The following is a 22822-nucleotide window of genomic DNA, read 5'->3' as shown; positions in this document are numbered from 1 at the left end:
TTATTTTTAAATCTTCATGTAATTTCTTTTGACCTAGTGATTTTTATACTCTTTCAGCTCTTCAATTCTTATAAGAAAAAAAATTCTATATTTTATATGAAAATATAGTTATTTCGAACAAGATGTTGGGTTTGAATAAGCTAGCCCATCATATTTCCAGCAGTAGTCCTAATAATCTTTTGAATATTAACTTGTTCTGAAGTTACACAAGTTTAAATAATGAATGATGGTGTTTTTAACAAAACTAAAACCAAAAAATATTTCTGAAGTCACTGAGAAATGAACCATCTCTAAATCAATGCAATATAGTTCTTTAAAATACACAGATATTTCAAAGATAATATTTCCGAGACGACTTCCAGGAAGCCAAAGAAAATGGCAGCTGCCTAGATCTACACCTCCCAATATTTTTGGTAAATGCAACACAGAACAATAAGAAGAACAAATAAAACTCCCTAGAAACAATATCCAAATTGTTTGCATAATCCAAACACATAAAATGCCCAAACTTCAAAATAAGTGTAAATTAAAAAAGAGAAAACTCTGAATCCCAGGGAGGGATCTCTCTCACTCCCGCTCTGCTTCAAGTTTTTGCATTGAGCAAGGGTGGGCGAAAAAAAGCCATGGAGAGAAGAGGGGCAGTTGTGATGGATCTAATTTGATCTAGAACTACAGTCAGGAAGAGTAAGTTCACACTAAATGTGAAAAAGAAAAATGTGTCTTGGTAGAGCAGAGCAAGATATACAGGAAGGGAATGAAAAGGATATGCCATTTGAAGTGACACCCCTTGGTACCTCAAGAGAAGAAAAAAATTAAAATTCTGAAAGTACTGTGTGTGGAGTAAAGAAATAGTAGACGCTAATACTTAGATCAAATTATAAAAGAAAATTTGTATTTTAATGGTTTAAAAAAATAAAAATCTTAAAGGTTAGAACAAGAGAAAGAAGAAAAATAGGCAAAATCAAGCAAAGAGTGAGGTTCTTCACTGAGTTTGGCTCGCTGCAGTCCCCACCTGAGAATAATATTCTATTAAATCTCACCCAGAGTTATGCGGTTGAGGGTGAGTTCATTTTCTTGGTGTCAATCACATTTTAAAGATGCATCTCTTTCAAAAGAAAACTAAAATTAAAAGTACAGGCATTAAGGGGCCAGCCCAGTGGCGAAGTGGTTAAGTTCGTGGCTCCACTTTGGTGGCAGGGTTCGCGGGTTCAGATCCCGGGTGCAGACCTGCACACCACTCATCAAGCCATGCTGTGGCAGCATTCCACATACAAAATAGAGGAAGACTGGCACAAATATTAGCACAGGGACAATCTTCTTCAAGCAAAAAGAGGAGGATTGGCAACAGATATTAGGTCAGGGCCATTCTTCCTCACCAAAAAAAAAACCAAACCAAACAAAACAAAAAGTACAGGCATTAAGCAGCAGACACTGAGTTTTTCCTTTCTCACTTCTTCGTTTCTCCTACTCATTTTTTACACCAAAAGCCCAAAATACCTCCAGGGAGTCTTGGGTGAAGGGCAATAAAACTTGTGCCTGCCACATTGATAGCTGGAAATTATAAAAGTGGGTGCCCAGGTAAGAACTGCTCTCTTTCATGGAGATCTGAGTGTATGGAGAAGGGCCATGGAGTCCCAGAGAACAGGCTAGTCTTAATATGGTCTCATGATAAGCCATTTTCCCCTTGAGTTATGCCTCAACTCTTAGTAAAGTCCATTTTGAAATTTCAACTGAGACAAGATCAAGCAAAAGAGTAACCTTTTCATGGCTTGAGTCAGAGTAATAAAGGTAGAGATGCATATTCATGAGGAACACAGTGGGGTCTTCTTGTCTACACATGGAGAAAGTCTGTCCAAGAAGAAAGCCATGTAGAACCAAGCACATTCAAGAAATTGAAAGAGAGAGACACAACCTCTGTGACCCCTTGGATCCAATCAAATCTGAAGCAAAATGCATCCCTGTACTTCCCAGTTTATTTCACTTACAATCAAAAGTAATTATTTTATTGTAATGAAAAGGCTTTTAATTAATACGTGTCACTACTGTACCTTGCACAAACTCCTATGATAGCACTTACTCCCTTTTTTCTGCATAGCATTGGAGGAGAAATTAATTTTACGTTAGGAAAGATCTGTGCTTAAAACCTGGCTCTGCCATTAGTTGTTGTGATTTTGGCAATATTATCTAACCTCAGTGTTGGTTTCTTCGTATGTAAAACAGAGATACCTTACTCAGATAGTCATGAAAATTATAAAGGATAAGTTAATAAAAGAGTTTAGTACTGTGACTAGCACCAGTTGTATATAAATTGTACAATTCTCAGTTTCTTTTCTTGCTTCTCTAATTAGACTGAGAGAACTGAAGGGCAGGATCTGCATCTTATTTGTGTTCAAAGTGTCTTGCCCTCTAGAAGTTTACAGTATGAGGGTACACAGGTAAACAGATGTATATAAATGAGAGCACGCACAAGATGCCTCAGCAGCATACAGACACGGCGCTTTAGTGCTGGGAGTGGGGACAGAGGAGGAAGAGGTCAGAATAGACATTCTATCAGAAATAATGACAGAACCTGGAGAATGAGTAAGTGGTGTCCAAGTGAACAATAGGGAGAAGACTTTTCAGGCAGATGAAACAACATGGAGCGAAGAAATCATCAGAATGCGTGAGAGGAACTTCAGGCTCTTCAGTATTACTAGAGAGTAAAATTCAAGGAGTGGAGACATGGGAGATAAGCCGTGGACATCAAAATTTGGGGAGCAGATGCCAGAAGGTTTTCTCTGACAGGCTGAGGGTTTTGCGCTTGTGGTGAGAGAAGCTGAAGAGTTTTAAGTGAGAGAATATTGTGTTTTCTGTAGCTAATTCTATACAAAGTGTGTGAAGAAGAGATTTCCAGGCTGTTTTGTTTGACTCAGATTAGTGTCACTTGCAATGAAAAGTTAAAAACAAGCTCCCCAATGACTTTTTCTCTTGCATAATCCCCTCTTCTTGGAGTGTGGGTGGACCCTGCAAATATAATGAGATCCACTTTAGTGATTATGCTATGTTATAAGGTACAGTTGACCTTAAATTAGGGAGATTATCAAGGCAGGGATAATGTAATCACGTGAGCATTTAAAAAGCAGAGTTGTTTCTCAAGCTAATGAGGACGGGGAAGTCAGAGAGTTCCAGTGCAAAAAGAATTCACCGTGTTGTTTATGGCTGAGTTGACGACAGGGGGGCCACACGTGAGGAATGCAGGCAGCCTCCAGAAGCTGAGAGTGATCCCCACTTGACAGCTAGCAAGGAAATGGAGATCTCAGTTCTACAATCACAAGGAATTGAATTCTGCTAACAACCTGAATGAGCTTGGAAGCAGATTCTTCCCCAGAGACTCCAGAAGGGAAGGCAGCCCTGTCTACACTCTATTTTGGCCTGGCCAGAGATGCCAACCATGCCATTCCACACCAGACTTCTAACTCACAGAACTATGACTAATAAATGGGTGTTCTTTTGAGTTTAAGGCAATTTGATATACATCAATAAATAGCTAATATAAGGGTATTGGTAAGATCCAAGTTAGGCAAACTTTTAGAGTACAGTCACACACCACATATCAATGTTTCAGTCAATGACAGACTGCATATACAGTCCCATAAGATTAGTACCGTATAGCCTAGGTGTGTAGTAGGCTATACCGTGTAGGTTTGTGTAAGTACACTCTATGATGTTTGCACAGGACGAAATTGCCTAATGACACATGTCTCAGAATGTATCCCTGTTGTTAAGTGACACATGACTGTGTTCCAGACAAGGTAAGAGAGCTTACTTTGGGATTTAAGGATATAGAATAATGTAAACTTTGAAGATCAGTAATGGTTAGTGAGAAGGAGGAGCCCAGAATGACAACCTGTTTCTAGGTTAGCTAACTAGATAGAGGATGGTGCTGTTAACTTAGAAAAGAACAATGAGAGGAGAAACAGTTCTGAGACCACCAGGACATGCTGAATTCAATTTGATGGGGGATGTCTAGTAAATAGTTGGATACAGAATTGTGAACTTAGCAAAGAGGCGCATGCTATAGATATAGATGAGGACAGGGAGGAAAGAAACCTAATACTTACTTAGCACTTAACCAAATGCCAAGAAATGCTCTAAGTGCCTTAGAGGTTATAAGGCATTTAATCCTCAAAGCAGTCCTAGGAAGTAAGAATTATTATTAAACTCATATGTAGATGAAGCAAAAAGGCTCAGAGAGATTAAGCAACTTGTCCAAGATCACACGTGTAGTAAGTGGTGGAATTTGAATGCAAGTTTAATCAATCTGACTCCAGAGCCCATTATCTTAACATGTGTCTGTTACAATTCTCTGTAGATGTGAAAGACAACAAAAGATGGATATTATTACAGCTATGACATATACTATATCAATCACAGGAAAATGTAAAAAAGGTGTTGAAAGTAGCAAATGACTGTGTCCCTGAACACACTTGCTTTAGAATGGAGCGAGAGCTCTGGAGGATGACTCGGAACACAAAGGAGGCTACCAGCTCCCTGCACAGAGGATTCGAAATTCTTAATGTGAACTGGTACTTGGATAAGAACATTGAATCCTACGGGAACCAATGTTATAACTCCTTGACAAAGGATGTAAACACAGGCTCCATAATTTCTTCCCTCAGGAACCTGATCAAACTTTCATCCTGAATGAGGCATGTTTTCCAAGCTTCCAAACAAGTTGTTGAGATCCACAGAGAATAAGATAAATTCACAGTATTAGCCAGTTGATGATTTGGAGACATAAAGTCGATGCAATTGCCTTCTCAGGAAGACATATGCAAATCCTCAAACAGAAGGAATATCACCTCATTTGTTATCTAAACCTTTGTTTCCTTCAGGACAGTGAAGGGAAAAGAACATTTAAGGTCTGGTAGTAGTGAGGTCTCCAAGCAGAAGGAAGTTGGGTGGCTGAGACTTCTTTGTTCTGATGTTTTCATTCCCACAGCTACAGAAGTGGTGAGGTGTGGGGAGGCTACTTGTCCTTCCTAACAATTCATTGTGATTTTGTGGTAAGATTGGATGAAGGGAATGGGTAGGAGGAATGCAGGACACTAGGGGATACTTTCAGCACTTTCTCGAAGCCAGGTACTGAGTTTCTGAAAGGTAAGAGGCAGAGAATGGGTTGAGCAACAAGCACAGTGGGGATCACAGTGACTTCACTATCTCAAAGCTTCAGGAATTTCCATAGGAAGTGGTTCCAAGTACAACTCTTGTCTCCTTTGCTCTCTTGCTAAATGACCTTGGCAAGCCTATGAATCTCTTCAAGATATTGTTTCCTTACCTCAAATGTGGACATCACTTTTGGTGACCATCCAAAAAGACTTTATCCTGAATTGTGTCAGCCCATTGGAGGTGAGGAGTTACAAGTTGAGATTTTAACACATGGAAGGAAAGGACAAATGAGAGAAGAAAGTTCAAAGATAAGGAGTCATTGCTCTGGCTCTTCTTCCAGAGTGCTGTCCCAGTGGTCACACTTGAGCCCAATAGAACAAGTCCTCACTCTAGCAACAAATGATCTGAGTCTTATCCTAATGTGACATTCTTCTCTCATTTCCTCACAGAACACACCCCTGCAGATAATGGCTATGGAAAATGACTCTTCAGTGACTGAGTTCATCCTGGTAGGATTTACAGACCAACCTCAACTCCGGTTACCCTTCTTCTTCCTTTTCTTATTACATTATGTGGTCACTGTGGTAGCGAATTTGAGCTTAATTAATCTAATATGCCTGAATTCTCACCTTCACACTCCCATGTACTTTTTCATCTTCAACCTGTCCTTCATAGATCTCTGTCACTCTTTGGTCATTACCCCTAAAATACTAATGAGCTTTGTGTCAAAGAAGAGCATCATCTCCTTTGCAGGATGTATGACTCAGCTGTTTTTTTTCTGTTTCTTTGTCCATTCTGAGTGCTATGTTTGACAGCCATGGCATATGATCGCTATGTGGCCATCTGTAAGCCCCTGCTGTACACGGTCACCATGTCCCCTCAGGTTTGTTCTCTGTTGATGTTTGGTTCATATGTGATGGGGTCTGCTGGTGCCATGGTGCACACAGGGGACATGGTCAGATTGTCTTTTTGTGATTCCAACATCATCAACCATTACATGTGTGACATCTTCCCCCTCCTCCAGCTCTCTTGCAGCAGCACCTATGCCAGTGAGTTGGTGGATTCCATTATTGTGAGCACAGTTGTAATAATATCCAGCTTCATTATTTTCATTTCTTATGCTTTGATCCTCTCAAATATCCTCCACATCTCATCAGCCCAGGGTTGGTCCAAATCCTTCAGCACCTGTGGCTCCCACATAATTACTGTTGCCCTATTCTATGGTTCTGGGTTGTTCACACATCTCAAGACCTCTTCTGCTGGTTCCGTGGACCAGAGGAAGTTCTTCTCAGTATTTTATACCAATATAGTGCCCATGTTGAACCCCCTCATCTATAGTCTAAGGAACAAGGATGTCAAACTTGCTCTGAAGAAAACCCTGAAGAGAATTGCAAACTAAGCAGAACCAGTGTTCCTGTGTTGTTGCTGTGTGTGTGTATGTTGTGTGTGTGTGTGTTTGTATATGTGTAAGTATGTTTCCCCATAATTTTCTTCAGAACAAAGTTTTTGCTTTAAATACTTTTTTCTCTCTAAGCATATCATTTAATCATGCAGACACCTTATTGAGTGTCTTATTGAGTCTCATCATGATTCTCAGTTCTGTGCTTGCTCACTGAACTGAGCTTCATTCTTAACAGCAGGCTCCAGAGACACAGCCTGATTCCTACTCCTTTTTAGACCACCTCCCACTTGCCTCTTTTCATGTACTTTTCATACATAAGCAAACATTGTAGTGAAACACTGTCTGATGAGGTCACCCTCTTGTTTTCCCTAAAAACAATCATATATGGCCCTTTCTGTTGTTAAGCATTTGAGGAATTTCTACTATATTACAATAGATTAGACTATAAAGTTAAAAATTTTCCAGAATTTCAGAGTTCTTTTAGTCATGGTTTCTAAACATGGTTTCTTAACTCATAGATGAGATAGAGAAAGATAACTTGTTGAGCCTTTGCTTTGTTTTTTTTAATTATTCCTGAGGATGGGTAAGAATGAGTGAGGTTCACCAACCTGCCCACCTTCTTCAAACTCACCAACAATGAAAATTACAGACATTTCTTGAGAAACGTGGCTATGTTTCATAGCATTGAGAAAATATAATAGAAAAGAAGATTGCTGCTGTCCTGTCGGCTGATCAGCTTTTTTCTCTGAACATATTTATAATTCCTGAACAATACTTTGAGATCCATAAGTGAATCAAATAAAATTCACAGCTTAGTGAGTGTCCTTGGTTTCAAAATAAAGTGTCAGATTCAATGTGAGGCTTCTCTGCCCAGATGTACAAAAAGAATTCCCCTTTGCAAAGTTGGGAAGCCTTTCTAGTTCTGTTCAAGTTGTAAAAGCAAGAATGGGCAGAATCTTGTCACGGAGGGCTTTATGCTTTCAATTCGTAACTTTCACTTTGGAGAAGATAGAATTAACATTTGTTGATTTCTTGCCAGGAGTTGTCACTTTTTAAATATTATTATAATGTAAGTCTTAATGTCTTGTTTTATAGATGGAGAAACTGAGATTCAGAGATTCACCTTAAGGTCACACAATTAGTTCATAGCGGAGCCCAGATTTATACCCAAGTCGTCTAACCTCAAACCCTGTCCTTTCCACATTATCGCTTTGCCTCTCAGGATGGAATTGAAAAAAATAGGAATTATTAGAGACGGGAGATAAAAATCTGGAGAATTATTTTAGAATCAGCCTGAAAGTGAGGGTAGGAATGAAACCCTTAGCCAAAAATCACTGTACTGAAAGGATGGCCCATAAGTGCTTGAACACCAAACTGGAGAAATGCTTATGCTTCCAGAAATATTTAATCTGACTTTTTATAATAATATGTATAACATAGCATAATGTTGATGATGCTTGATGGAATCTCCATGAATATTTTAAAAATGAGACAACTAATTATTATGATATTTTACATTTGGAAAAAGAAAAAAGCTAGTATTTTCATAAGGCAAAATATCAAAAATAGAGTTCCAAATTTCTTGTTTTGTATGTATACAGAGATACAACACTAAGTTTTTTTCTTCAGTGGTTCTCAATGGGGCCAAAGAGAGACACTCCCTGAGGTGCTGCCTCAAGGACTGTGGGAAGCTCAACAAAGGCTCAGTGGTACCTGTGAGATATTTATGCTTAGTCAAGAGGAATCACAAGGATTAGTTTATAAGAATAAGTATAGGATATGTTAATACAAGTTAGGAACTGAGAGATGAAGCTAATTAATTTAAGTTAATTTAATGTATCTTTTATAATAGCATTGGAGATATGATCTATAATATGTGTGTGTGTATGTGTGTATATATATGACTGTCATAATTTTGTTTACGTTTCTGTCTAATGAAGTAGAATTTTACCATCTGGTGTTCACATCTTCCTTCTTTCTCCTACACATGCTTAGACTAGAATCTTGCAAAATACATATTCATAAAACTAATAGCTTAAACGTGTTTGATAAAAATTTTGTGCTAAGGCAAATTAAAAGTTTGAGTTAATAAAAACTTCCCTGTTTTTCAGAAAATTAGCTTTCTTTAAATTCATACCTATAAATCTTTAAGACTGAAAAAAGAATCTAGTTTGACACAATAAAAAGAAGTGTCATTTTTTTCTAGTGTAACATGTGTCTTTTAAATTGACTAATGTTTCTAAGTAAATTGCACGCCTATTTACAAAATAACTTGTTCCGCCTTAAGAACTTGGATCTCCTTTGAAACAAAAAAAAGAACTGTTTGGTTTGGTTACAACATAAATTAGAAAAAACATGCAATTTTACCTTCAAAAACTAAAATGAAATAGGGTTGTGTTGCATTACTTATATGCATGAAATTGAAAACCTATCTCCAAAAAACCTCTGTCAGTAGAAGATAATAAAGTCAAGTAAATAAATTAGCTATGCATGCAAAGTGGCTGTGGCACTTTTAAAACACAAAAATTCGTGATGGTGGGTAAAATTCTGTTGTCTTAGAGTGGCAGCAGAAACACAATAGAGACATCCCCTGCTATTTTGCACAGTCCTCATGCTTGGCTTCAACCATGGTGAACTGATTGCATTTCAGTTTCTTCACAAGAACTGAAAGTTGCAATACCTTAAATCTCAGGCTACGAGAACGCTAGGTATCAGATACAACACTGGGAAAACAGTCCTTCATGATTTTGTGTGTTACCTTCAAGTACCTTCTCTTCACATCTGCAGGTATATTTGGGAGGAAATTGATGTGACATTACACATAAAGTATGTACTTTTTTTCAGCTTTATTGAGATAAAATTGACAACTAAAAAAGTGTATGAATTTAAGGTGTACAACATGATGATTTGATATACATATACATCGTGAAATGATTACCACAATCAGGCTAATTGACATATCCATTACCTCACGTTTTTGGAGGTGTGATGGATGAAAATGCTTAAGGTCTACTCTCAGCGAATTTCAGGTATAGATCCCCAGAACTTATTCATCTTATAATTGAAAGTTTGTGCCCTTTGACCAACATCTCCTCATTTCCACACCCCGCCTCCCCCCGCCCGGCCCTTGTAACCACCATTCTACTTTATGGTTCTATAAGTTTGGTTTTTTAGATTCCACATATAAGTGAGATCATATAGTATTTGTCTTTTTGTGTCTGGCTTATTTCACTCAGCATGATGTCCTCAAGGTCCATCCACGTTGTTGCAAATGGCAGGATATCCTTCTTTTTATGGCTGAATAATATTCCGTTGTATATATATATAACATATTTTCTTTATCCATTTACCCATTGATGGACACTTTGGTTGTATTTTTGGCTATTGTGAATAATGCTGCAGTAAAATGGGAATGCAGATATCTCTTCAAGATCCTGACTTCATTTCCTTTGGATATATACCCAGAAGTGGGATTGCTGGATCATATGGTAGTTCTATTTAAAATTTTTTTAGGAACCTCCATACTGTTTTCTATGGTGGCTGAACCAATTTACATTTCCACCAACAGTGTACAAGGGTTCCCTTTCCCCCACATCCTCACCGACACTTGTTATATCTTGTCATTTTGATAATACCATCCTTTATAGGTCTGAGGTGACATCTCATTGTGGTTTTGATTTGCATTTCACTGATGATTGGTGATGTTGAGTACATTTCATGTACCTCTTAGTGATGTTGAGCACATTTCAATGCACCTATTGGCCATTTGTATGCCTTCTTTGGAAAAATGTCTATTCAGATCATTTGCTCATTTTTTAATCAGTTTATTTGTTTTTTTCTTGTTGAATTGCATGAGTTTCTTATACGTTTTGGATATAACCCTTTATCAGACATATGGTTTGCAAATATTTTTTTCCAATTCCGTAGGTAGCCTTTTCATTTTGTTATTTGCTTCGTTTGCTCTTGCTCTTGGTTTTCTGATCGCCTGCTGTCATGAACATTTTTCCATGTCAGTAAATATTTCCTCCTATGAAAGCACTGTTCCTGATGCCATGCTCTCTCTTGCCTCTTAGACTTTTCACTGCTATTTCTTCTTCTTAGGACGCTGTTTCCTCTGGAAAATTTTCTTTTACCACATTCTCTTACCACCACCATCATCTCTACTTAGATTTTTCTCCTTTTCTATGTGTAAATGTAGGATTAATAATTCATTATATAAGGGAAATATGGCTTCCTAGTATGGAGGTTCTTTTTAATTATTTAGTTTTTGAGTCCATAATGCATTCACATAGTTAAAAATTAAAAAGGTACAAAAAGGGTATACAGTGAAAAGTCTCCCTTATACTCCTGTCCCCCAGCCACCCAATTGTTCTCCCAGGAGGCAACTGTAATATCAGTTACTATCAATGCTGTCAGTGATATCTTATTTATATGTAATAAAATTCATATATATTATCCCACTGATTTTACACAAACGGTAGCATACAGTATGCACTGTTTTTTAACTTGCTTTTTATCTCATATATACCATTTCTTGAGAAAAAGCTAGAGAATGAGTAAGACTTAGGATCCAGGGAAGAGTAAATTCAGAAGAGTAGTGAAGAGAAGCCCCAGGATGACAGCTGTGCAGCTAGCCTAGAAAGCAACCAGTCCAGACTGGAACATGGTATAAGAGGGTTTTTCCACTTACATTTTCCACAATATATTTTGGAGATCATTTCATATTCATAAATAAAAGTAGTCTTTTTTATATACCTACTTAATATTTTTTGTACAAATGTCTGAAATTTTCTTTGATCTGTCCCTTTATGATGGATAACTAGGTTAATCCCAGTCTTTTGTTAGTACAACGAATAACCCCATACATAAATCATTAGGCATGTGTGTAAGTTCTTAGAGTACAATTATGTATTAAGTGTAAGGATATGTATATTTGTAAGTTTGATAAACATTGTCAAATTGCCCTCATTGAACCAATTTCTTTGATTCATATAAGGTTAAATTGCCTCTCAGTCCAAATCTATCCTTCTATACTTTTTCATGATATGAGGCTAAGCCTCTGGAGGTTACATTTGTACTTCGCCAGCCAGCTTACTATTCAGTTCCACCAATATTCAATGCTGCTGCCAGAAATAAAAAGCATCTTAAAAATGTGAAAATCAACTAAACAAGATAGAGGAAAATGACCTGAATTCCCTTGGCATCAGTTTAATCCAATGCAATGAAAAAACAGGAAGCATTCCACTCCCAGATGTCATATTTGATATTATCTAAATAAACCACTAATCAGAGTTGAAAATATCAGTTCTTTCCTTCTGTAAATATAAAAACACAATTGTATGTGCATGTGTCTTTTAGGGGGAATCCTCCCTTCAGTATAATACTGATGAGATGCAGTGCCCAACTTCCCACGACAGAAACTATACAGGAGAGAAGACCCCTCCCCCACATTCCCTGGCTGCCAGAAAACAGGCACATGGACCTAGGCTTTGTCCGTTGCATGCTCCCACCTGAGAAATTAATCTGATGCGAGTGATGCAAACACAATGGGGCAGTTGGGAACCGCTTATGTGGCTGCAGCAGTGTCCAGGGGCTTTGTTAGTTGTATGGAACAGGGGTATGGCATTGCAGCCAGACTGCACCTGCTGAAATATATCCTGCTCTTGGCCTCTGGGATTGCCTTGGTTCTGCCTGTTCTCCAAGTATGGTTTTACAACCTCACACCAAGTCTCTGCATCTCCAACATTCTTTGTATAAACTCCTAGAGTCGATTTCTATCGCTTGTCAACATAAACCCTGATACAGTATTGTTCCCTTGCATCCATATAAGCCAAGTTGTGGATTAACTGGCAAAAGATATACATGTGAAAAGTTAAACATTGAAAAAAAAAAGATTTAGGGTGTTCTGATTCACAATTAATAATTGAAAGTAATAGTTTTTGTAACTTCTGTTTACCTCACTTATCAAAGAGAAGATTCTACCTTCCTACTCTGACAAGCAATATCATCAGCTTTCTTAATAATGAGTCCTCTTTCATGTAACATCAACCTCATCTGCTACAATTTTGAGTTTTTGCTGCTAAAAACTATTAGAGGTAAATTACCTACAGATTTTGCTTCCAATAAAAAAAGGGAGAAGACAGAATAAAAGATACTTAGTTCAGGGGACTGGCCCCGTGGCGTAGTGGTTAAGTTTGGCGCATTCTGCTTCAGTGGCTTGGGTTTGCAGGTTTGGATTCTAGGCGTGGACCTATACCACTCGTCAGCCTTGCTGTGGTAGTGACCCACATATGAAGTAGAGGAAGATTGGCACAGATGTTAGCTCAGGGCTAATCTTCCTAAAGCCAAAAATGAGAAAGATAGGCAACAGAAGTTAGCTTAGGGCTAATCTTCCTCAGCAAGAAATAAATACATAAATAAATAAATAAAAAGACTTAGTTCACCTGAATTGTCTCATTTAGGCTACATTCAAATCACATTCTCAGGATATTTGGTGATAATACCATGGCACATTGGTGCCCAGCTAAATTCAACATAATGTTAATTTTACTCACTATGGACTCTAGAACCCACAATATTTATTCAGAATTAAAACTAGAACAGAATAAAATTAATAAATAAGACAGCATGTACCAGATAATGCTGTCTCTCGGCTCTACTTATGTCTCTCCTGTGTTTTTCCAAGGTTAGAAACCTGCTGCCTACATATCAAAAACGCTCCTGCCATCTTGATACAATGACAATTTAAACATTGTCCTTGTCCTGGAAGAGCTTCAAGTATGTGGTGGAGTCTGACAAGCAGTTTTATTCTCACAGTGAGGATAACAGGTACATTGGTACCCAGGCATGTAAGATTGGTTTAAGAGGCTGAGAGACTTAATAGAGAAAGTAATGTTTAAACAGAGAACAGCAGAAGGACATAAGGTACCTGAACAAAAGGAGAAGTGTGTATTGTCAGATGGGAAGTTTGAGAGCGTGTCAAGGAAGAGAATATTCTACAAGGAACAGCGTGAGAAAAGGGCCAAAGGTGACAGAAAATGATGCATTGCTAGAAGAGCATAAGCATACAATGGAATGTATATGGCAGTTACAAATTAGGATTGTAAGGAAACACAGCAAAATATGATAATAGCAGTTAATTCTGAATGATGTCTAAGGTGTAGCCTAGGATTTAGGGTGAGGATCTAGTCAGTCCCAGCAGGGGCTGGAATGTAATTAGCTGTGCAAGACTAAAGCTGGGCACCAATAGAGGAAGCTAGGGAAAATTCCAAAAGGCGAAAGAGGATGCATTTTCCCAGAGATTTAGCATATGCCCACCAAATACTGAATTTAGGAATGCAGGTTAATGTCCCTGAGTGATGGGCATAGGTATCCATATTGCCCATTTTGGTTATTTATTGAATATTATATTCATATCCAATGAATATGGATGAACCAGCAGAACACAAATCTCAGAACTTGAGACTGTGTATAAGTAGTGAGGCGTGGAGAGACTTCTTCCTCTCCAAGGTAACCAGCCTGAGAAATTCTTGTCGTGTTCTCTGTAGCTCTATTATTTAGAAATAGACCACTAAGTGAATTCACTGTTCTGATCTTTCTTGCAGTGATGACTCTCCTAAATTACCTAAAGAAATAGTGTTAATACCCACTGGTTCATTCACTCAGTCATTCCACAAATACTTGTTGAACACCTATCATAGGAGATGCTACACTTGAGATATGGAGAACAAAACAGAGTTCCTTGCATTCATGGAACTCCCATTATGATAAGTAATTGTAAGTGTGACTTGGTGTTGAAATCTCCTATTTCCCTAATTTTTGTGATAGAATATCAAACAGAAGATAGGTCAAAAAATGTGGTTAAGAAAAATCAATCCATGAAGCAAGTAATGTGTGCAGTTGTGCATTTGGATAAATTCAGAGGAAAATGGCCCTTTTTCACTTGATTAATACTGTTCCTTTTTAATGGAGAGTATTGTAATACCTAGTCTTTTCCAAATATCATCAGGATTACAATTATAATTAGCAATGGAAAACCACCAGATGATTGATTTCATTATGAAAGCTAATGATAATGGGCATTTGCCCTATGCAGTTCGTGGCGGATTTACCCTGACTCACAGAGTCTCCTAATAGCCATAGAAGAGGAAGAGTTAAACTCTTAGCTCAGATCACCAAGAAATCCTGCCAGGAAGAAAAGTTTGATCTTCTAGCCTGTTTCTAAAACTCTTTCTTAAGTAGGATAGACAGAGTTGGAAGTCAAAACAAAAACCCAGTAGTGTTAAATTCCTTTAGCTGGTTAAAAGAACACAGATTTTGAGAAAATCTTCAGAATCCAGGCATAGATTTTTAGGACTAGGCATAGGGTTAGGAATAGATTTTTTAAGATTTGACACCAAAAGCATAATCCATAAAAAGAAAAACTTGTAAATTTAATCTTACCAAAATTAAATGTTTTGGCTCTGTCAAAGACCCTGTTAAGAGGATAAAAAGACAAGCTACAAACAAAGAGGAAAATATCTGCAACCATATATCTGACAGAGGACTGGTATCAGGAATATGTAAAGAATTCTCAAAACTCAGCATTAAAAAAAACAATTTAATTAGAAAATGAGAAAAAGACATGAACAGGCATTTTAGTGAAGAGGACATGCAGGTGGTAAATAAGCACATGAAAAGATGTTCAACACCATTAGGGAAACTCATTTAAAACCACGGTAAAATATCACTACAAATCTATCAGAATGGCTAAAATAAAAAATAATGACAACACCAAATGCTGGTGATGATGTAGAAAAACTGGATCACTCATAAATTGCTCATGGGATTGTTAAATGGTACAGTCACTCTGGAAAACAGTTTGGTAGTTCCTAAAAACACGTGCTTACCCAGCAGTTGCACTCTGAGGCATATATCCCAGGTCAAAGAAAACTTATGCACAAATGTTCATAGCAGATCTATTTATGATAGCCAAAAACTGGAAACAACCCATGTATCCTTCAATAGATGAATGGTTAAATAAACTGTGTACATCTCTCCATACCATCGAATATTATTTATCAATAAAAAAGGAATGAACTATTGATACATGCAACAGCCTCGATGAATCTCAAGGGAATTATGAAAAAAGCCAATCCCCAAATGTTATATACTGTATGATCCAATTTATATAACATTAATGAAATGGAATAATGATAAAGATAGAGAGCAGATTAGTAGTTGTCAGAGTTTAAGGATGGGAATGAAGTTTAAAGAGGGAGATGGATGTGATTATAAAAAGATGACACAAGGGATCTTTGTGGTGATGAAATTGTCCTGTATATTGATTGTGATGATGAATACATAAACCTGTACATGACATAAAATTGGATAGAACTAAATACACACACACAAATGAGAAAAACTGGGAAAATCTGAATAAAAGCAATGGATTGTATCAGTGTCGATATCCTGGTTGTGATATTATACTATGGTCTCAAGATGTTACCCTTGGGGAAAGCTGAAAGAGGATACATGGGATGTCTCTGCATTATTTCTTACAACTGCATGTGAATCTACAATTAAGAGCAAAAGTTTAATTTTAAAAAATGATAATATAGGCTTTTATCTCAGAAAGAGAGAAGTTAAGGCATTTAAGGAATTTTTTTTTAATTAGATTCTCCTTGAAACAGAAATCTTAAGATATCACCCATTAGTTTGATTTTATTATTATTTTGAATTTGATTTAAGATGAATAATTTCAGTGTAACCAACATTTTACATACTAGAACAGCTTTCTTAAGTTTTGGTATGTCCTTAAGACATATTCTTATGGGGCATCCTATATGCATGTTGCTCCTTACTGAATAAATTTCTCCCAATAATAGAGCCACCCAACATACCAAGGGATTCCCAAGATTTAAAATGGGCCCACTAAAAGTGTGTGTGTTAAATGCTTGTTTTGTCCCACATATTTAGATTAGATGAAAATAAAGTTTGATGAAACTTTCATCAATAAAGATTGATGAAAATAAAGTTACGCTCAAGCAATTTAGGCTCAATATTCAGAACCAAATTGTTGGCTATATATTCCTAATCCCTATGCGTTTGTCTAACACATTCTCCTTGAATGTACAAGGTTACCCATGCCCAACACACCCAGAATCCACCTATTTTCCCTACCTTCTTTCACTACTTCTTCATCCAGATATCTTTTTAAATTATCTTGCATCTGAACTACCCTTCCAGAAACCTCTCTTCAATTTTCTCCATTTCCGAAAGCATCCACACTCTTTCTTTCCAGGGAGCATTCATTTGATTGAGACCTTTGCCAGCTTTATAGCAACCAAAGTTTCATACAATCCTGATCATAAAGAAAAAAGGAAGACCAACACTTCAAAATATTCAGTTTCTGGGCTCCCTAAAGGTCTAGGAACTCCATCACCTACATAGAAAATATATATATATATGTATGTATATATATGTATGTATGTGTGTGTGTGTGTGTGTGATATATATTCAGAACTTGGAAACAATTATACATACATATATGTACACACATATATACAGAACTTGGAAACAATTATATGTACACACACACATACTATATATGTGTGTGTATACATATATGTATGTATGTATTTTAACATGGTATGGAGAATATGTTTTTAATCTGTGATTCACTTGGACTTTTATTGTTGTTGCTGTTGTTTTTTGAATTAAGGCTGCAATTTCATCTAAAATTCAATAAAGGTTGTGTAATTTACCAAAGCTAGAAAATCAGTACTTAGTTAACAGGAGTCCAGATAAGCCCAAAGGAGGTTCTTAATATCTGATGAAGTGGTAGACTCCGTTAATTCATGGTGAGATGATGTGTTTTGCATCCATATTTATTTGTTGGGATGGATGCTCCATGAGAACTGGACCGTATCTGCATAGTTCAGTGCTATATCCCTAGTGCCAAATGCAGGGCACAGTACATCGTAGGTGCTCATTTAAGTGCTTTTTACATGGGTATGTGAAAAAGAAAAAAAGCGATGAAAGTGGCTAGCATCCAGAAAGCAGCAGATTTGTGTGGGAGGTGGGAAATGAAGGATCAAGGAAGTGGAATTCTGTATCCTAGCTGGTAACAGAGCCCCAGAAAATGTCTGTACTCCTGTAGACTGTTCTCTGAGCCCTAGCAAGAGAGGGCAGCAGGCAAATCTGACAGAAACTCAGAGGCAAAAGCAGCCGTTGTCCTCCTTTGCAGAGCAGTATATCCTCTGACGTTAGAGGACAGGGAGGTTGCAGGAGAGGGTCAGCGGAGGCCTGGAAAAGTTGTGCGCTGCCAGTGAGATGACTGGCTCCTGAGCACAACCAGATCCTTCTGGAGAATCCCAGAAATTTTTAAGGGAATTTCACAGGAGTTGAATTCCTGCATTAGTTAGTGGAAGCACAAGCAGACGACAATTATCTATTCCCCCCCGACCCCAAAGCCGCAGTAGATAGTTGTATGTCATAGCTGCACATCCTTCTAGTTGCTGCATGTGGGACGCGGCCTCAGCATGGCTGGAGAAGCGGTGTGTCGGTGTGCGCCCGGGATCCGGACCCGGGCCACCAGCAGCAGAGCTCGCACACTTAACCACTAAGCCACGGGGCCGGCCCGAGAATTATCTATTTTAATGAATAATTGGTGGTGTTAAAATCTTAGAATTAGAGGTCTTCTTGTGTACCCACCCCCAACCCTGGCAGACGATCATTCAGCTTCTGCACAGATATTTCTAGCCATGATCACTTGGAGGAAAAGCCATCTCCAGCTCCTCAGATTATAGATATCATGGATTTGACAAAAATACTTTTCGCAGACTCTATTAAATTGGTATCAATCACTGGGAAAACCCACAAACCCCTTTAAAATGTTGCAAATAAGTAAAACATTAATTGTTTTTAATTCACAAAATATTAGGTTCCTATGAGACAGCAGGATTATGATAAAAAAGTACATGACACTCTTGCCCTCTAGAAATTAATTGAGGGGAGACAAATCTTCCAATCACATTGTTAGTAGAGGACCAGTACATACAGTATTTTCAAATATTTATATTTGTTTTAAAAAGTTGTGTAAATTTTAATTACAATAGTTATAAAATCTTAATGTTATTTTTAAATACAAAAAAAGAAAAAAGCCAGGCCAATACAAGAATGGAGACAACTCACAAGAGAAACTTTAAATACTGAAACAAGCAGTGCACTTAAGCAGCCACCAGGTTGTGCTGGTGACTCAGTAACATTGTGTAAACCAAAAAAAAAAAAAAAAAAGTGAATTTTGCTTAGGATTTATATTTTGCATCTTTCTTAGGGCACTAAAATGTATAGCCGTCAATTTCACATAACTCCTTACATAAAAATTTTAACTCATTATTAAAACACATATATAAACTTTAAAAAAAGATGTTCTTTAGGGGCCGGCCCGGTGGCGCAAGCGGTTAAGTGCGCGCGCTCCGCTGCGGCGGCCCGGGGTTCGCTGGTTCGGATCCCGGGCGCGCACCGACGCACTGCTTGGTAAGCCATGCTGTGGCGGCGTCCCATATAAAGTGGAGGAAGATAGGCACCGATGTTAGCCCAGGGCCGTCTTCCTCAGCGAAAAAAGAGGAGGATTGGCGGATGTTAGCTCAGGGCTGATCTCCTCACAAAAAAAAAAAAAAAGATGTTCTTTAGAGCAAAATTTAAATTAAGCCATTTAAATATATTCAATTTGCAAAACTTATTGGGCACTTACTATATTGTGTAGTGAAGAAAGAATGGATAAGATATGGCAATCACAATATAAATAATATACACAAATATAAACAAATAATTCCAATATAATAAATCACTGGAATGTTAGCTCTAAGTCTCTATGTATTTTTTTGTAGTTTTGCGTACTGCTCTATCCCCAGTAACTAGACTGTAGTAGGAGTACAATAAATAGTTTTTGAGTGAATGAAAGATTTGATACATTAATGATTATATAATAGATGTTTGTAGAAAGTGCTGTAAATGTAAAATTTAGTTTTTATGTTCTCTCATTTTAAATGCTTATCAATATGACCTTTGGTCTAAATTAATTCCTATAAAACAGTGTTTTTAACCATCTTAAAACCATATGATGAAAATTTATATTTTATAAATCTCCAAGACTCTGATATACACCCGAAAGGAATAGCTTTATTTACCATTCCTTAGAATAAATGGTGTCAAGAAGATAAATTATATCTTTTGTGTATTCTTGCCAAGATATTTTATATCACTAAACTGCATTATGAAATTATTTGTATTTATTTTACTTTCAATATAAAAAATTATATGACAATGAGTCCTTTTTAACTATACATGACATCCCTGAAGATTCTGACATATTCCCAGAATGAGGTTGACCCATCCCCCATTCGTGTGAGAGTTATTGTTGAAAACAGACCGAAATAAAATGTTCCTTTGTAGTTGACTTTCTTCATCCAGCCCCAGAGACAAACTTTTTAAGAATATGTGCAAGTGTCCACTTTGGAATCTAAACCTGTACAGACTATATCTCACTTATAGGGACTTAGGACACCACTGCTGTGTCCGCTCTGTATTCCATCATGATTTGCAACCATATCTCCAGATTGTCGCTTTCTTCTCTCATATTTCTCTGTTTCATATTCCTGTTTCTTTCCATTCTTTCCTAGGAGGCGATGTGTATTAGTGCAAAAATGCACAGGAGTTGAAGCCAGATAAAGCAGGGTTTACAAATAGGACCTGCCACATTCTGGTGACCTTCAGCAGATTCTTTAACTCTGAAACCCAGTTTACTTCTCTGTAAGAGAAAATAGTGTTAATAAACCAGGTTCTTTTTTGCCCATCACCCAGAAAGCCAAACACCGAGACAATGAGATTGCAGCAGAGAGAGAGTTTAATCACAAGGCAGCCAAGAGAGGAAACAGGAGAGAGTCTCAAATCTGCCTTCCTGAAAATGGGACTCAGATATTTATGGGCTAGGGAGGCAAAGTGATCTGAAATGTGGAGATAGATGATTGGAAGTGGGAGAGGTGAGGTAATTGATGATCTGTGCAAGTGTAGTCAGACGTCGTGCCTCGTCACAGGACACATGTTCACAAAATGGCAGCGTTAGCATGATCTGAGGGTGGAGTTTTTAGCCTCTCAATGTCAAAAGGTCACTTATCCGACATCTGCAGGGGCCCAGTTGATGGGTTGGTGGTCTCAACCGGCCTGAATAGACAAGGGGTTCTAATTCCTGAAAAACAGTTCAAATACCCATTACCGTGGTGACCCAGGCGCCAGGGAGGTGTTATCCATAGCAACCTAGTGGGAGTCTGATAGCATATTGCCTAATCAGCACAGATAACAATGGGCGGGAACAACTAAAAGCTATAATCAGAAATTGCAGAAAGGAAAAAACAACTTTAGTTACTAGCTACTTAATCATCAATGGCTAACTGTTTACCAGTTTCAATAGCCAGGATTTCTACCTTCTAAGAAACTAAAGACAGGTGGGGGTTGCATGGCAATGTATGCAGTTAATTCCCAGCAAGTTTCTCTGCCACATTTCTTTCCTTTTTCAAAGAGGAATAAAAGAGCTTCATTTGCACTAGGGAGCTATATTTGCAGTTAAGAAAACAAAGAAGTGCTATTTCATGCTGCGAATAGCGTTTTGGTCCTTAGCTAAGGACAACATGCTGTGTTTTTTGCTCTTAGAATAATTATGGAACCCAGAATATTTGTCTAGGACTTGGAAACAGCTAGAAAATAAAAGGAGCTATAAATACAAATGAACAAGACAGTGAAAATGTTACATTTTACCTAATACAGCATGAGTTACTTGGGCCTGGAAATTTGACAAATGAAATGTCTCTGTGAATTTTGTCCAAAGAGGGCAGGCAGTTCAATGAACATCATATATTGCTAGAAATAAAAGTCAATGAAATAGAGCCAATAGGATTTTCTTCTAGCTTAAAAAGAGAGAGAGCAAGAAATCCAAACATGAAACCATTTGGGACTGGTAATTTTCATAAATAAAACTCTTTGATAACTTTATTTATTCTATGGAATTGGACTCTTTAGATTTTCTATATGTCTAGTATGTTTCATTAAATTACGTATTCCTAGAAAATGGTCTATTTCATCCAGGCTTTTTAATTCATTTGAATAGAGCTGAACAAAGCAGTTTGTTCTGAGATTTTTTTTTATTTCCTCTATTTCTATTTCCCCCTTATTTCTTAATTTTTGTGTTTGTTCTTCCTCCCTTTTCTTCTGAATTAGAATAGGTAGTAATTGATAGGTTTTATTAATTTTGCAAAGAACCAGCTGTTGAATTTATTTATTAATTCTACTATTTTCTGTTTTCTAATTCAATAATTCCTAAATTTTATTAATTCCTACTGTTTATTTTTATTTAGTTAATTTTATTATGTTTCTTTTTCAGACTTTTTTTTTTTTTGTGAGGAAGATCGGCCCTGAGCTAACATCTGCCAATCCTCCTCTTTTTGCTGAGGAAGACTGGCCGTGGGCTAACATCCATGCCCATCTTCCTCCACTTTATATGGGACACCGCCACAGCATGGCTTGACAAGTGGTGCATCGGTGCACGCCCGGGATCTGAACCGGCGAACCCCAGGCCACCACAGTGGAGCGCGTGCACTTAACCGCTTGCACCACCGGGCCGGCCCCTTCCAGACGTATTAAGTGCTTAATTCATTTATTTTTATTGTTCTGTTTATTCATACAGTATTTAAGGTTATGAGTTATTTTATTTATAAAGCATATGTATGTATTCTTTAGCTATACACATATCCCATAAGTTGTGAAATATTGCATTTTCATATCCATTTTCTATATATTTTGCATTTTTCTTGTACCTATAAATAGCTTTAAAGAGAGTTTTTAATATCTAGATAATAGAGGACTTTGTTTTCTTAATTACTTACATAATTAAGTTTTAGTTTTATTGCACAGTGATCAGAGAACATTGTCTGTACTATTTCTAATATATGACGTTTATGGAGGTTTGCTTTTGTGAGTTAATATCCATTCAATTTATGCGCCTGTCTTGTCCTCTTAATAAGCAGGTGTATTTCTAATTTCTAGGACACAGAGCTACAAACACATGCAAACACACATACATATATATATTAAATTTATATACATAATGTAAATGATATATATATAAATTAGATTTATCTAACTGATTATCTTATTTAGACATAGAATTATCTATATCTTTTCTCTTTCTTTTTTTCTGTAAACTTCTTTTATCATGGACTGAGAAAGGTAATTTAA

The 22822-nt window shown here is 37.2% G+C and overlaps 1 protein-coding gene across 1 annotated transcript; it reads left to right on the top strand.

Annotated features, from left to right (window-relative positions):
* Nucleotides 1-1317: 1317 nt before the first annotated feature.
* LOC131408312 (olfactory receptor 143-like) lies at nucleotides 1318-6694 on the top strand. Its single transcript, XM_058544931.1, is given in 2 exon segments — nucleotides 1318-5952; nucleotides 5955-6694. Coding segments are annotated over 2 exon segments (930 nt in total). The 5' UTR covers nucleotides 1318-5615; the 3' UTR covers nucleotides 6548-6694.
* Nucleotides 6695-22822: the final 16128 nt, after the last annotated feature.

The sequence above is a fragment of the Diceros bicornis genome, chromosome 7, assembly GCF_020826845.1.
Source record: "Diceros bicornis minor isolate mBicDic1 chromosome 7, mDicBic1.mat.cur, whole genome shotgun sequence".
In the NCBI taxonomy this organism is placed as follows: domain Eukaryota; kingdom Metazoa; phylum Chordata; class Mammalia; order Perissodactyla; family Rhinocerotidae; genus Diceros; species Diceros bicornis.
Note: the sequence above shows the minus strand (reverse complement) of the source record. Positions and strands in the feature narration are given on the sequence as shown.